This window comes from Nycticebus coucang, chromosome 19, assembly GCF_027406575.1.
Source record: "Nycticebus coucang isolate mNycCou1 chromosome 19, mNycCou1.pri, whole genome shotgun sequence".
NCBI lineage: Eukaryota > Metazoa > Chordata > Mammalia > Primates > Lorisidae > Nycticebus > Nycticebus coucang.
In genome coordinates, this window is record NC_069798.1 from 38,256,622 (window position 1) to 38,272,670 (window position 16,049).

Genomic DNA, 16,049 nt, shown 5'->3' on the forward strand with positions numbered 1-16,049 from the left:
CCCAGGGGGACAGCTTGAGGCTCAGTCTTAAAAAAAAAAAAAAAAAGAAAGAAAGAAAATAGAAAGAGAAGAAGTTAATAACTTATTGGGACACCTTAAGCAACTGGAGAAGGAAGAACTTTACAAACCCCAAACCCAGCAGAAGAAAAGAAGTAACTAAAATCAGAGCAGAATTAAATGAAATTGGAAACAAAAGAATTATACAACAGATCAATAAATCCAAAGGTTGGTTTTTTGAAAAGGTCAATAAAATAGATAAACCTTTGGCCAACCTGACCAGGAAAAAAAAGAGTAAAATCTCTAATTTCATCAATCAGAAATGGTAAAGATGAAATAACAACAGACCCCTCAGAAATTCAAAACATCCTTAACATATATTACAAGAAACTTTACTCTCAGAAATATGAAAATCTGAAAGAAATTGACCAATACTTGGAAGTACGCCACTTACCAAGACTTAGCCAGAACGAAGTGGAAATGTTGAACAGACCTATATCAAGTTCTGAAATAGCATCAACTATACAAAATCTTCCTAAAATGAAAAGCCCAGGACCAGATGGCTTTATATCAGAATTCTACCAAACCTTTAAAGAAGAACTAGTGCCTATATTACTCAACCCCTTCCAAAATATAGAAAAAGAAAGAATACTACCCAACACAGTCTACAAAGCAAACATCACCTTGATCCCCAAACCAGGGAAAGATCCAACAAGAAAAGAAAATTATAGACCAATATCACTAATGAATATTGATGCTAAAATACTCAATAACATCCTAACAAACAGAATCCAACAACACATCAAGAAAATTATACACCAAGTGGGATTTATGCCAGGGTCTCAAGGCTGGTTCAATATACATAAATCTATAAATGTAATTCAGCACATAAACAAACTAAAAAATAAAGACCATATGATTCTCTTAATTGATGCAGAAAAAAGGTTTTGACAATATCCAGCATCTCTTCATGATCAGAACACTTAAGTAAATTGGTATAGAAGGGACATTTCTCAAAGTAATAGAGGCCATCTAGAGCAAACCCACAGCCAATATCGTATTGAATGGAGTTAAATTGAAATCATTTCCACTTAGATCAGGAACCAGGCAAGGTTTCCCATTGTCTCCATTGCTCTTTAACATTGTAATGGAAGTTTTTGCCTTTGCAATTAGGGAAGAAAAGGCGATCAAGGGTATCCACATAGGGTCAGAAGAGATCACACTTTCACTCTTTGCAGATGACATAATCATATATCTGGAAAACACTAGGTATTTTACTACAAAACTTTTAGAAGTGATGAAGGAATACAGCAATGTCTCAGGCTACAAAATCAACACCCATAAATCTATAGCCTTTATATATACCAACAAGAGTCAAGCTAAAAAACAGTCAAGGACTCTATTCCTTTCACAGTAGTGCCAAAGAAGATGAAATATTTAGGAGTTTATCTAACAAAGAATGTGAAAGATCTCTACAAAGAGAACTATGAAACTTTAAGAAAAGAAATAGCTGTAGATGTTAACAAATGGAAAAACATACCATGCTCATGGCTGGGAAGAATCAACATTGTTAAAATGTCTATACTACCCAAAGCAATATATAATTTTAATGCAATTCCTATTAAAGCTCCATTGTCATATTTTAAAGATCTCGAAAAAAAGAACACTTCTTTTTATAGAATCAGAAAAAACTCGAATAACCAAAACATTACTCAGCAATAAAAACACACCAAGAGGAATCACGCTTCCAGACCTGAGACTATACTATAAATCGATAGTGATCAAAACAGCATGGCATTGGCATAAAAACAGAGAAGTAGATGTCTGGAACAGAATAGAGAACCAAGAGATGAATCCAGATACTTACCGTTATTTGATCTTTCACAAGCCAATTAGAAACATTCAGTTGGGAAAAGATTCCCTATTTAACAGATGGTGCTGGGTGTACTGGCTGGCAACTTGTAGAATTGAAACTGGACCCACACTTTTAACCATTAACTAAGATAGACTTTCAGTGGATAAAAGATTTAAACTTAAGACATGAAACTATAAAAATACTTGAAGAAAGTACAAGGAAAACTCTTCAAGGAATCGGCCTGGGTGAATACTTTATGAGGAGGATTACCCAGGTAATTGAAGCAGTATCAAAAATACACTACTGGGACCTGATCAAACTAAAAAGCTTCTGCACATCCAAGAACATAGTAAGTAAAACAAGCAGACAGCCCTCAGAATGGGAGAAAATATTTTCAGGTTATACCTCTGATAAAGGTTTAATAACCAGAATCCACAGAGAACTGAAACATATTAGCAAGAAACGAACACGTGATCCCATCTCAGGGTGGCCAAAGGACTTGAAGAGAAACATCTCTAAAGAAGACAGACGCACAATCTACAGACACATGAAAAAAAGCTCATCATCTTTAATCATCCAAGAAATGCAAATAAAAACTACTTTGAGATATCACCTAATCCTAATAAGAGTAGTCCACATAACATAATTCCAAAACCAGAGATGTTCTCGTTGATGTGGAGAAAAGGGCACACTTCTACACTGCTGCTGGGAATGCACACTAATACATTCCTTCTGGAAGGATGCTTGGAGAATACTTAGAGATCTAAAAATAGACCTGCCATTCCATCCTATAATTCGTCTACTAGATATATACCCAAAAGACCAAAAATCACAATATAACAAAGACATCTGTACCAGAATGTTTATTGTAGTTCAATTCATAATTGCTAAATCATGGAAGAAGCCCAAGTGTCCATTGACCCATGAATGGACTAGCAACTTGTGGTACATTTATACCATGGAATATTATGTAGCCTTAAAGAAAGATGGAGACTTTATGTCTTTCATGTTTACATGGATGGAACTGGAACATATTCTTCTTAGCAAAGTATCTCAAAAATGGAAGAAAAAGTATCCAATGTATTCAGCCCTACTATGAAGTTAATTTATAGCTTTCATATGAATGCTATAACCCATCTATAGCACAAGAATATGGGGAAAGGGCCAAGGGAGAGAAGGGAGGGGGAGGTTAGGGTGAAGGGAAGGTAATGCGTGGGGCCACACATACGGTGCATCTTAGAACGGGTACAGGCGAAACCTACTAAATGCAGAATACAAATGTCTACATACAATAACTAAAAAAATGCCAGGAAGTCTATGTTGAACAGTTTGATGAGAATATATCAGATTGTATATGAAACCAGCATATTGTACCCCTTGATTGCACAAATGTACACATCTATGATTTAACACACACAAAAAAGGATAAGCACGATTCAGTACATTTATAATTAAATCAACCTTACTATATATATATTTTTTAAACTTTCACTGAAATATTATTTTTAAAACACTCTTTTATTTATGATTAGATACTTTAGGGATCAGAGATAACCCATTATTATAATGTGTATATGTCTACTATAGTTCCTGTCATAATTTGCTGCAATTTTTAATTCAGTATACCCTCACTGCCCCAAACCTCAAGCATTTTGAAGACAGAGATTCACTTCTATTCTTTATTACCTTTTCTTGGCCTGTGGCAGTCCTTGGTACACACAATAAGGGATTCCATAAGAGACTTGAGATAAAAAAGAGATTGAGTGGAAGTGTGAATGGTTTCTGGTCACAATTGACTCAGTAATTTAGCCTTAAATAAGTCACGTAACATCAATGAGATTCAAATTTTCCATTTATAAAATGAGTGATTTTTTTCAAGGAATACATCTGGGGCCAACAGATGGACACTATTCAGAAGAAATTTTCAGATCATTGTAAGAATATCCTTTTAATAACCAAAGCTTTCTAAAAATTGTGCTTATTGGTTTCCAAAAACAGTAATTCTAACCAATCAAAATGATTAAATATAGACTTAATGAGCACTTAGTAGAAGAATTGAGCATTGAAAAATATTTGAAAAACTGGAAGAATGGGCTAGGCGTGATGGCTCATGTTTGTAATCCTAGCATCTTGGAAAGTCAAGGCAAGTGGATTGCTTGAGCTCAGGAGTTCCAGACCAGCCTGAACCAGGCAAGACACTACTAAAAATAGAAAAACTAGTTAGACCTTGTGGTGGGGGTCTGTAGTCCCAGCTACTCAGGAGAATGAGACAAGAGGGTCACTTGAGTCCAGGAGTTTGAGGTTGCTGTGAGCTATGACACCCTGACACTCTACCCAGGGCAACTGAGACTCTGTCTGCGGTGTGGATGGGGGAGAGTGTGTGTGTGTGTGTGTGTGTGTGAGAGAGAAAGAGACAGAGAGACAGAGAGAGAAAGAGAGAAATTGGAAGAATGGTTAAGGTAAAAGTCCTTTAGAATATGAGATCTGATGAAACCCAATTTTTCTTCCACGGGGTTATAATGGCATTTCAAGGTTATGAGAAAGCATGACAAGTTATAGGACTTACTACTTCAAAATATGCCATCTTGGAAATTGAGAACCACGAAATCTCTATCTGATCTTCTCCCACGCCCTCTGTTGAACACCCAGAGGAAAGGAATGTTACATACAGAGGCCAAAAGTAATCTGAACAAAAGCAAAGGGTATTGCTGAATTACCCTCAGTTCAGGTTCATGCCCATTTTTTTTTTTTTTGTCCAATCATACCTTACACAACCGTCCATTCTTTATCAAATATAAGCATAGAAATACACAGGTCCTGGGTATCTGGGTCCTCACTTTAAAAAGCTACCATATCACATAAAACTTGGTTAAATAAATTTATTATGCTTTGCTAATTTATATTTTGTTGTAAGGATGTCACCCATGAGCTTTGCATTGGGTGAGGAAAATATTTTACGTTTTCTCTCCTACAAGTACAAACATAAAACACATTGGGACTTATTCTTCAATATTGCCACCAAGAAGACAGGCATCTCACTTCCTTTTATACATTTTATTAAAATTCCAGGTGGTGACATTAATAGTATCTTTTCTGTCTACCTTCTGGGTTTGTTATAAGGACAATAAATTTCAACATATGTTGAAAATTAATATTATCAGAGAAAAACAAGGTGATATTATTAAAAGTATTCCAATGGTATTCTCTCCTGTTCCTTGCAGAGACATGAATGCTGTTAACTCAACCGTATAGACCACTTTTTCCATATGAGGGCTTAATAATAGTTTGAAGCCAACATATCACCATCTGTTTAGCCTGATGTACTCCTGACTGACTATGTTTGGCTGAAGTTGAGTTGAGCTTTAAAAAATATTTAATGGTATGCAAATTTAATAGCTTTATCTTTTAAATTGTGTGTTTGTAAGTTTCTCAGGTTTACCAGAGAACAGAATCTAAGATTTATCCCACATCACTCAGCACTTCACCCACGAACAAGTAATAGTCTGTATCTCCAGCTGTATTGAACTATAAAGTGCCCCACTAATATGCTGATTAGCTATTGCCACAGTAAAGCAACATGCTAAACCACTTCTAATGTGGTGTCTCAAGGCAACTAGTATTCATGATTTTTCTAGTTTGCTAATCTGTGTGGCAGCTGGAGCAGATTTTCAAGCTTCAATGAGATGGGCTGTGTTTGTTTCTTTGGGTTGGGTTTTGATCTACTGCACACATTTTCTCGTTCTCCAGGAACTAAGGGCTTCCTGCAGAACCATATTTTCTTGGGAAATAGCAGAAGTATCCTTAGGCCTCTGGCCCAATACTAACAGATCAGCTCATAATTCTACATTCCACAGGCCTATACAGTGATATGGTCAAGCCTACCTGCACCACTGCGAAGGAGAAATATACTGGCTATTCACCCTTACATTAACACCACACTTGGAATGAGGTAAGTTCATAGATTGATTGAATATTCAACCAATGAAGAATTTCACTTTCTACCAGGGCATAACTCTAGTTGAATATTTCTAGTATGCGGTTTTGTATTTCCTAAAACAGCCTTTCTAGTTTGAAAATTTCAAATATTGCAAACCCCGTATTGTACTGAGTAAAATTTGACCTATTCAATTTTCTTCTAATTAGACCTACAGTTCCCCTTATTAACAAGTATACTTCCTCTTAGACAAGAAAAACTTTTCCATTGTAAATATCCTCATTGCTTCAACAGTTCCCCTCCCCATGTTTTAATTGTCCAAATATCCCTAAACACAAATGAGTTTGTTAATACATCAATTTCAGGTAGTCTTCATATAACACGTAAGTATAGGAGGAGCTCACCTATTTCCAGTGGTTTTATTTCATTAATATTACAATTAATGCAGTTATTTTTTAGTTACATACAATGCCAAAAGTTTAAAATTATGAAAATCTTTATGTGAAAAGGAAAATAATACAATATATAATTGCAATGTCTATATTTGTGACGTAAATTTTCAATTGTTAAAATTTTTCTACATTTAATTTGGACTTTAATGAGCTGTAAATCACTACCTATATAGTTGAAATCCATTTTGTCCCTTCTCCCTTTCCTAATTTCTCTCCTTTTTCCCTAAGAAGTAACCACTAGCTTAAAAACTTCATAAAAATTTATAAGTCACAAAGTAAAATTTTACATACATCAAATAATCTCCTCCATCCCATATTCTTTGCAAATAGATTAGAAATGGATAAAAATTTATAAATAACATAGGTATGTTCAAAGAATGCTTACAATACTATTGTAGTACAAAAATACAATACTCTTATATTAATTGTAGCATTCTATTTCAGATATATGTGTTTCAAGTCTCCTGCAATTGGAGTACTTTTTAATACAACATTTATTGATGCATCAAAAATTTCTACTGTATATAATTATAGATTTATAAATTTTTCTTTATAGTTCTATTATTTACCTTGAATATTAAAGATTCGATTTTTAGAATATTTTGATAATTTTTTATCACCAACTGGCTCTTTGACATCTTAATAATGTTTTTTGCATAAAATCTATTTTGCCTGACATTAATGAAAATATACCTGCTTTACTTTTTGACTACATTAAAAAAAATTCTTTGAATTGCCACAATTCTGTATCCTTATGTCTCTTTTAAAAGAAATATAAGCTATGTTATTGTTTTATTCAATCTGACACTGACAATACTTGCCTATTCCAGGAAAGAAGAATTAATTTCCATGTATTTTGATTTCTGGTACTTTTATATGAATATATTGTTCTTCCTCTTTACCTGTTTTTTTGTTTATTCTTTTCTTCTCTACCTTTTAATATATTAAATTTTTAAAAAGTATTCATCCCTTTCCCCTCAGTTTTTAAGTTGTATTGTTTATGTCTGCCATTTAATATATGAGTTTATATTTCAATATAATTATTTTAAAAGTATGAAGTAAAATAGCTACCATTCTTTTAAATATAGTAAAGACTTTAAGATAGTTTACTTTTCCTCACAACCTACTTGTAGCTTCTGTGCAGTATTTTAGTTTTGCGTTTTTTTTCTTAAGTTTTTGGCTGGGGCTGGGTTTGACCCACCACTTCCGCCATTTGGGGCTGGGGCCCTACTCCTTGAACCACAGGCGCCGCCCTTAGTTTCATCTTAATTGTTATATCACAAAAATTTTTTTCTTCCTCCTCCTCCTCCTCCTTCCCTACAGGTTTGCAAACTAATATATTAAATGATGCTAAATCTTCATTATGTCACTTATTCCACAGACCTATCTCCTTAGCTTTGGTTCCATCAATATATTTTCTAAGCAGACTTTAATTTTTATATTCACTTAAAATTCTCTGATAAAAAAAATCTTTGTTACATTAGGGTCTAGGGCAGGATTTTTTCATATCTAAGGAAGAATAATAAATTATTTCATTAATTTTATAATTTTGTTGGCAATATTACACTTAAATGTATCTTTGTATATTTAGAAAATTGAGGTAATTTTGAAATATTCTGGCTGGTACTGAATAAAGGGTCACATTTTCTTTTCTTCTCTTAATTTCGGATTAATATGAGGGTACAAACAATTAGGTTACAATGCTTGCTTTCGTTAGGTAAAGTCCCTATTCGAGTCCTATCCTGCACACAAGAGGTGTGCCATACCCTCTTACATTGTGCCTATTAGGTGGGAGCACTCCAATTCTCTTCCCTTCTTTCCTCTCCCCCTCCCTTCTACTCCCTCCCTCCAACTTGAATTGAGTTTTTCTCTTATGTGGGCATGTGTCAGATCATATTGGCTTCATATTGACTACATTGAATACCAGCTTTTCCATTCTTGTAATACTTAACTAAAAAGAATGTGTTTTAATTCCATCCAGGTTAACACAAATAATGTAAACTCTCCATGTTTTTATGGCTGAATAGTATTCCCTGGTATACATATACCGCAGTTTGTTAATACATTCTTGGGTTTGTGCGCATTTAGGTTGTTTCCTTATGGATCACATTTTTATGGCAATTCCTTTCTTATTAAATTCTTAATTGCTGTCCCAAATTTATCCCCTTCTGTTTGAATAGTTAACCTTATCTTCTCTTTTGTGGTAAATTTATTTGAGATGAGTTTAAACTATAAAGTGTTCTCAGAGATCAGAGATATTTAAGAAAATTACCTACCTGGCCAGCAGTGTCCAAGATGTCCAAATAAGCTGGCTCATTGTCAATCCTAACTTGAGTTTTATAAGCATCTTCTGAAAAACACAAGCCGCAGTACATTTAAGTGTGTTCAACAGAAAAGGCATGATTTAGTTTTAGATTTCATAAAAAAGAAAAAATTCTAAAGAAGCTTGTACATACAAGATATGCTATTCAAATAACACATAAATTGAGAAGTATTTAATCCACAAACATACAGGAAAAGCAATTTCTGCTGTAAGTGTAGCCAGATATATTTCTTTTTCATCAGGAACATTAAATGATCCAAAGTACGTTAGTAATGTATCAAAGAGAAAAACTCAGAACAAATGAATTAGTTCCGTCAATAATCATGCATTACAAAACTGCATCCTAATATTATGATGGTAAAAAAACCAAAGCATTTCTAGAAGATCAAAAACAAGATAAGGATGTTCATTCTCCCCTCTTATTTAATATAGCATGGGAAGTGATAGCTAGAGCAATTAGGCATGAAGGAAAAATTAAAACATTCAAATTGGAAAAGGAGAAACATTCTCTCTGTTCGCTGACATAATGATCTTAATGTGCAGACACCCTAAAGTTTTCCTTCCTCTATCCTCCTCTGGGAAAATGTAAATGAATTCAGCAAAGTTAAAGGATATAAAATCAAAAAGTAGAGGGTATATTCTTCCCTATACCTAAACCACTAGAAACTTTTAGAACTAGAGAAGACATTGGCTTAAAGTTTTGAAACAAATTGACCTTTGTTTAAGATACTTTTCCTGGTGATCTTGTCTTGACTGGGCCTTTTTCTTAATTCCTTTTTTGTGTCAGCAAGTAATTTGTGTTCATATCAAAATTTTGAGCCTTTGATACATTAATTTTCACCTAAGAGTCAACCATCCCTACAGAAGTTCAAATTTAAGGCCACCTAGCTAACAATTGTTAAGAGCAGTGAAACAGGTATCTAAAAGATTGATATTTTAGGGGAAGAGAGAAATTATCTGAAAACTAACAAGTGGAAAACCTTATAAAGCTATCATATTTTCTCCTTTCTGTGTGTCTGTATGTCTATATGTTTGTATATTTATACATGTGATATTTGTCTACCAAAATCTATGAAAGACCTATAATTAATGTGCTGAAAATGTGAGTGCCTAAATCAAATATATCTGAAAAAATAGAAATTAACTGAAATGTCTTTAGCTCATTTGACTTTATCGATATTTGGTAAATAAAATGGTTAGTAAGAATGCCTTGAGAATTGTCAGTATTAAACATCATTTGGGTATTTTTCCTGGCCTTATAGGACAAGTAGGTTTAGGTTGTTTCTAAAACAGATGTGTTAAAGTCACTAAAACAGATGTGTAAAGTTTTATTTATTTGTGAACTTAAGCTGTAAGGGTTGCTGATGGGCTCCCTTGAGGCCTTGCATGTATCTTACAATGAGATTATTATTAGTTTTGAGCCTCTGAATTCTCGGGTCTGGACAGCTATCCACATGAGGCCAGGGGACATGTCCTCAGTACCTAGACCACCAGCAGCAGGGCAGAGCCAGGCCCATCTTGCTCCCTCCTTCCTGGCCCATTTTTGCCTCCTGGCCAGGCTGAGAGGGATTGGATCCTCCCGGCCTAATCTTCACAGCTCTATCCTCTATCCTGAGCCCTAGGTTGTATACAAATTCAGGACCAGATGGACCCTACCTTATTTGAGTACCACTTGGTTACTTGGGACCACAACTGGGGAAGACATTAGGAATGGTACCCATGACATAGTTTTTAAATTCTTTTCAGTAATTTAAAATTTGAAGTTATGTTATGTTAAATTAAGTAATAGATAATCATAAAATCTCTGAATCGTTTCTAGGTAGGTTAAAATACTGAAACATTTTCAGTCCTGAATATACTGAAACAGAGGAATAAATTAAAATGCTGAAACAGAAACAATTCTATGTAAAGAGCATATAAAGAAAGATACCTTTTTGGTAAAGGTAGTTTTAAAAAGAGAGCAATTTTGTTTTCTTTTACATGAGAGAGAACTTTGTACAGTCAGAATGCTGAGGGGAAGAGAAGGTAAGTGTATGTCCAAAGATAAAATGCCCCCCAAAATAAACAAGTTGCAGAAAGTCTGTTAAAGATTAACTGTGTGAAAGAAATTTTGTGTTTGATCAAGTTAGCTAAAATTAAAAAAAAAACATATATAAGTTTTTCTGAAAATTGATCATTAATATCAAAAGCACAAGTACAGTGTCTAGGCCCTTGTGTTGGAACAACAGGGTCATCTCAGAGCATTATTTGCTCTCTAATAGAAAATTTTAAAAGATTTTTCTCTCCCTTTTTTGGATAACTGGCCCAGGAAACAGGGGCTCCATTCTATACTTCATCAAGATTATTTCTTGTGGGCCGAGTGTGGTGGGTCACGTCTGTAATCCCTGCACTCTGGGAGGCCGAGTTAGTTGGATTGCCTGAGCTCATGGGTTCGAGACCAGCCTGAGCAAGAGCGAGACCTCGTCTTTAAAAATAGAGTTGTGGTTGGTGTCCGTAGTTCCAATTACTCGGGAGGATGAGGCAAGAGAATTTTTGGGTTCAAGAGGTCGAGGTTGCTGTGAGCTATGCTGCAACAGCACTCTACTGTGGGTGACAAAGTGAGACTCTGTAAAAAAAAAGATTATTTCTTGTGCATTGTGCCTTTAAAAATATTTTGTCACTTTGCTTTTATTTCATATTTCAAAAATTCATGCATGGGTTTTATTCTGTGCATGTCATTTTTTAAATGTCTCCATAAGGTTTTTTTTCTTTTTTGTAGAGACAGAGTCTCACTTTATGGCCCTCGGTAGAGTGCCGTGGCCTCACACAGCTCACAGCAACCTCCAACTCCTGGGCCCAAGCGATTCTCTTGCCTCAGCCTCCAGAGTAGCTGGGACTACAGGTGCCGGCCACAACGCCCAGCTATTTTTTTGTTTTTGGTTGCTGTTTGGCCGGGGCCGGGTTTGAACCCGTCACCCTTGGTATATGGGGCCGGCGCCCTACCGACTGAGCCACAGGCGCCGCCCTAAGGTTTTGATATAAAATTATTATAATATTATGAAATTTACTTGGACAGTATTTCCTCCTCTATTTCTGAACAATTGCTATTATGTATAATTTATATTTTTCCTGAAATTTTTGTTCTTGGTCAGTTTTAGTAAGTCGTATTTTAAAGAAATTTGATCACTTAATCTATGCTATGAAATTCATAGGTATTTGTGAAAATTGTATCTCCTAATCACTTTCAAAATTTCCAGGGAATGTGTGGGAGATGTAAACCCGATTCTCTAAATATGCATATAAGCACTTAGGGTATACACCCTACAGAAATCCATCTAGGCTGTACAGCCAATGCAGTTAACATCAGAAGAGCCAGGACAGAACTCCTTGGTGAGAGATCTCAGGTGTTGCTATCATCTTTTTTTCTGGGATGACTAACTTAATGTAATATTTTCCTTCTCCTCCCTGCTGCACAGAAATTTATACCAGCCATTCTTGCATGGTGAATCTGGGCGCGCAGTTCCCTTCTAGGTACCTTCTAAATAATAAAGTTAAGGGCTAACGTAGCTAAACACCAACACAGTTGGGCTTTCCTTACCTTTCAAAGGAAGGATGAGAATGAATTTGGGGTACAGAAAAGGAAAAGAATGGCTTTTGTTTTTAGGTTAACTCTTGACATCCTTTCTTTATTCATAACACACAGAAATGTAGATTCTAAGGAGCTGTAAGGAGCCCTAATTCCAGAAGATGTATACCAGATTAACACGTACACCAATTCTGATCATTTGATACTGGATTTCTGAGGGTATTTTTGATATCAGTAGGGGATAGTGGATTTAGTAATTCATCGTTTTCATAAGAGAAGAGAAACAGTTATCCAGAACTTAGGAATTAGAATCCATGATATGAAAATACTGCTCTGTGCACATTGTGTTGTATAATTTTTAATAATGATGTTACAAAAAAAAAATGGCAAGTGAATTTATCTGTTAAAAAATAAGCCATGTTTACAAAGTGTCATAATTTCTCCTCTGGTCTTTGTTTTTAGCCATTTCAATATCAAATTTGAGATTTAGAGACTTCTTGCCCTAAGTCTCAAAAAGTTTTAGTGAGCAATAATTGGGTTTTTATATTTAATATTATCATTTACAAAGTAATTAAATATTTCATTATTTAATAACATTGGAATACATAGAACCTAAATCTAATTTGTACTCTCAGAAATGTTATGAAATATGGGATGTCCTTTCGTGAAAGGAAATTCTAATTATCTTAATTTTTACAAGATTGTAAGTCATAGTTACGGTTTGAAAATGTGATTTTAATTCAATGTCCTATGCCCCTTGTCCTGGTTGAATATTATTTCTCTGGCTGGATTTACACACATTTCATAGTAAAGCAATAAATATTTCATGATATAAAGTAAACTAAATAAATACTATTGATTTTGAGTAGAGGATATTCTGCTTTGACATTAACCAAATAAAGAATATGGCACGCTTTCAGGTTATCCCATACCTTTTAGTAGAATATAATAAAAAGTATTGAATATTTGTTTCTTTCCTACAGATTGAAAAACAAAACAATTGGGTGTTGTGGTGGGCAACTGTAGTCCCAGCTACTCAGAAGGTTTAGGCAGAGGGATCTCTTGGGCCCAGGAGTTTGAGGTTGCTGTGAGTTGTGACAACACAGCACTCTACTGAGAGTGACAAAGTGAGACTTTGTCTCAAAAAAATAAAGTAAAACAATATTAGGCAAGATTTCAAGTATGGAGTAATCACAACAATCAGCTGTTTCTCCCAACAGACCCCTGGAAAAAATGAAATAAAATAGAATCAACAAGTAAAAAACAGATGCATTTCTATAAACTAACAGTAAACAAACCAGAAAAATTGGGAAATAGATCCCATTTATACCATCAGAAAGTATAAAATACCTAGGAGTAAACTTAACTGAATGTGTGAAGACTTGTATATTGAAAACTATAAAATGTAGCTGAGAGAAATTAAAGAAGACACAGTAAGTGAAAAGATATTCTGTGTTTATGTATTGAAGACTTAATATTGCTAAGATGTTAATACTATCCAAACTAATTTACATATTTAATGCCATCCTTATTGTTGGTCTGTGGTGGTCTATACCAAACATGGCCAGGCTCAGGCTTCAGAATATTCCCTCAGTGCAGTAGAGGCTCAACTCCAGTAGCACCAGTGACACACCCAGCCTGTCCCGCCCTCTGGGGCTGTGGTGCTTGATGGGGAATGTATGCCTGGTGGGTGAGGCTCGCTGTCTCCCCAGTTTCTCTCTTTCTCTCTGAGGGGGAGACCTGCTATCTCATTCACCAGCTTCTCTCTTTCTGGGGTGGTGGAGGGCAATGTCGCCACAGCCCCCAGCTTCTCTCCTTGCCAAATAGGGCAGCAGTGGCTGGGCACACCGGAGACGGTACCTCCCAGCCCCAGCTTCTCTCCTTGATAGCAAGGAAGACTAAGGGGTGTGGCTCGGGGTCCAGAGGGTATATGCACCAAGTTAACTCTAGGGTCTGTTCCCCAGTAGGAAAAGATAGTGAGGAGCCACTAGTGATCTTACCTGAGCCAATTGTCATATAATTAAAACTGCACATTTCTTTCTTTTTTTTTTTTTTGCAGTTTTTTGCCGGGGCCAGGTTTGGACCCACCACCTTAGGTATATGGGGCTGGTGCCCTACTCCTTTGAGCCACAGGCACCACCCTATAAAACTGCAAATTTCAACCCCTATGGGTTCTTCTGGAAGGTTACAGGAACTATGAACATGTGTTGAGAAATTTGTTATCTAATCCCAACCTATCAATTACCCCAAGAGTGGAGGGTGGGGGTATGGGAGAAGTAGTTGGCATGGTTAGCTTATAAATGGTGGTGTGTGTGTTCAGGGTTGGGGTCTCTTCTGTATGCCTGGAGAGGGACTCCTTTTGCTATCTGAGACATATTTTCCTTATAATTCGTGTGCTTTGCTCTGTAATAAATGTTGTTGATTGAGATTGCTTTGTATTTTTTGTCATTGAATCATCTGCTAGGTATTAGTGCTCATTCTTAGCACTGGGAGCTAAGACCCAAGGAATCTACCTCCAAAGCCACATGACATTATCAAAATCCCGTTACCAAAATCCCCTAGAAATAGAAAAACCTGCCCAAAGAGCCATTAAAGCCAAAACAATTTAGAACAAAAAGAACAAAGTCTGAGGTCTCATGCTTCCTGATTTCCAAATTTATTACAAAGCTTGAGAGATAAAACCATTGTGGAACTTGCATAAAAACAGACATATAGACCAATGAATGAAATAGAATGTAGAGCTTAGAAATAAACCCTTGCATGTATGGTCAACTAATTATCAACAAGAATGCTAAAGCCATTTAATGCAAAAAGGGCAGTCTTCTTTGATAAACCATGTTGGGAAAACTGTCTATGCACATTTTTTTTTTATTATTTTTATTTTTATTTTTTTATTTTATTGTTAAATCATAGCTGTGTACATTAGTGCAATCACCTGTACCCATTCTAAGATGCACCATAGATGTGGCCCCACCCTTTACGCTCCCTCCACCAAAACCTCCCCCACCCTTCCTTGGCCCTTTCCCCATAGTTTTGTGCTATAGTTGGGGTATAGTCTTCATGTGAAAGCTATAATTTAGCTTCATAGTAGGGCTGAGTACATTGGATACTTTTTCTTCCATTCCTGAGATACTTTGCTAAGAAGAATATGTTCCAGTTCCATCCATGTAAACATGAAAGAGGTAAAGTCTCCATCTTTCTTTAAGGCTGCATAGTATTCCACGGTATACATGTACCACAATTTGCTAGTCCATTCGTGGGTTGAGGGCACTTGGGCTTCTTCCATGACTTAGCAATTATGAATTGGGCTGCAATAAACATTCTGGTACAGATGTCTTTGTTATATTGTGACTTTTGGTCTTCTGGGTATAAACCTAGTAGAGGAATTATAGGATCGAATGGCAGGTCTATTTTTACATCTCTAAGTATTCTCCAAACATCCTTCCAGAAGGAATGTATTAGTGTGCATTCCCACCAGCAGTGTAGAAGTGTGCCCTTTCCTCCACATCCACGCCAACATTTCTGGTTTTGGGATTTTGTTATGTCGGCTACTCTTATTGGGGTCAGGTGATATTTCAGAGTAGTTTTGATTTGCATTTCTCTGATGATTAAGGATGATGAGCTTTTTTTCATGTGTTTGTAGATTTTGCGTCGGTCTTCTTTAGAGATGTTTCTCTTTAAGTCCCTTGCCCACCCTGAAATGGGGTCACGTGTTCTTTTCTTGCTAATAAATTTGAGTTCTCTGTGGATTCTTGTTATTAAACCTTTATCGGAGGTATAACCTGCAAATATTTTCTCCCATTCTGAGAGCTGTCTGCTTGCTTTACTCACTATGTTCTTGGCTGTGCGGAAGCTTTTTAGTTTGATCAGGTCCCAGTAGTGTATTTTTGATACTGCTTCAATTGCCTGGGGAGTCCTCCTCA

The 16,049-nt window shown here is 35.7% G+C and overlaps 1 protein-coding gene across 1 annotated transcript in view; it reads right to left on the reverse strand.

Annotated features, from left to right (window-relative positions):
- The window catches only part of RIT2 (Ras like without CAAX 2), a 552,485-nt gene that overhangs the window by 361,829 nt on the left and 174,607 nt on the right, over positions 1–16,049 (reverse strand). The window contains 1 exon segment of the mRNA XM_053571558.1: positions 8,515–8,588. Coding sequence (XP_053427533.1) covers positions 8,515–8,588 — 74 coding nt within the window.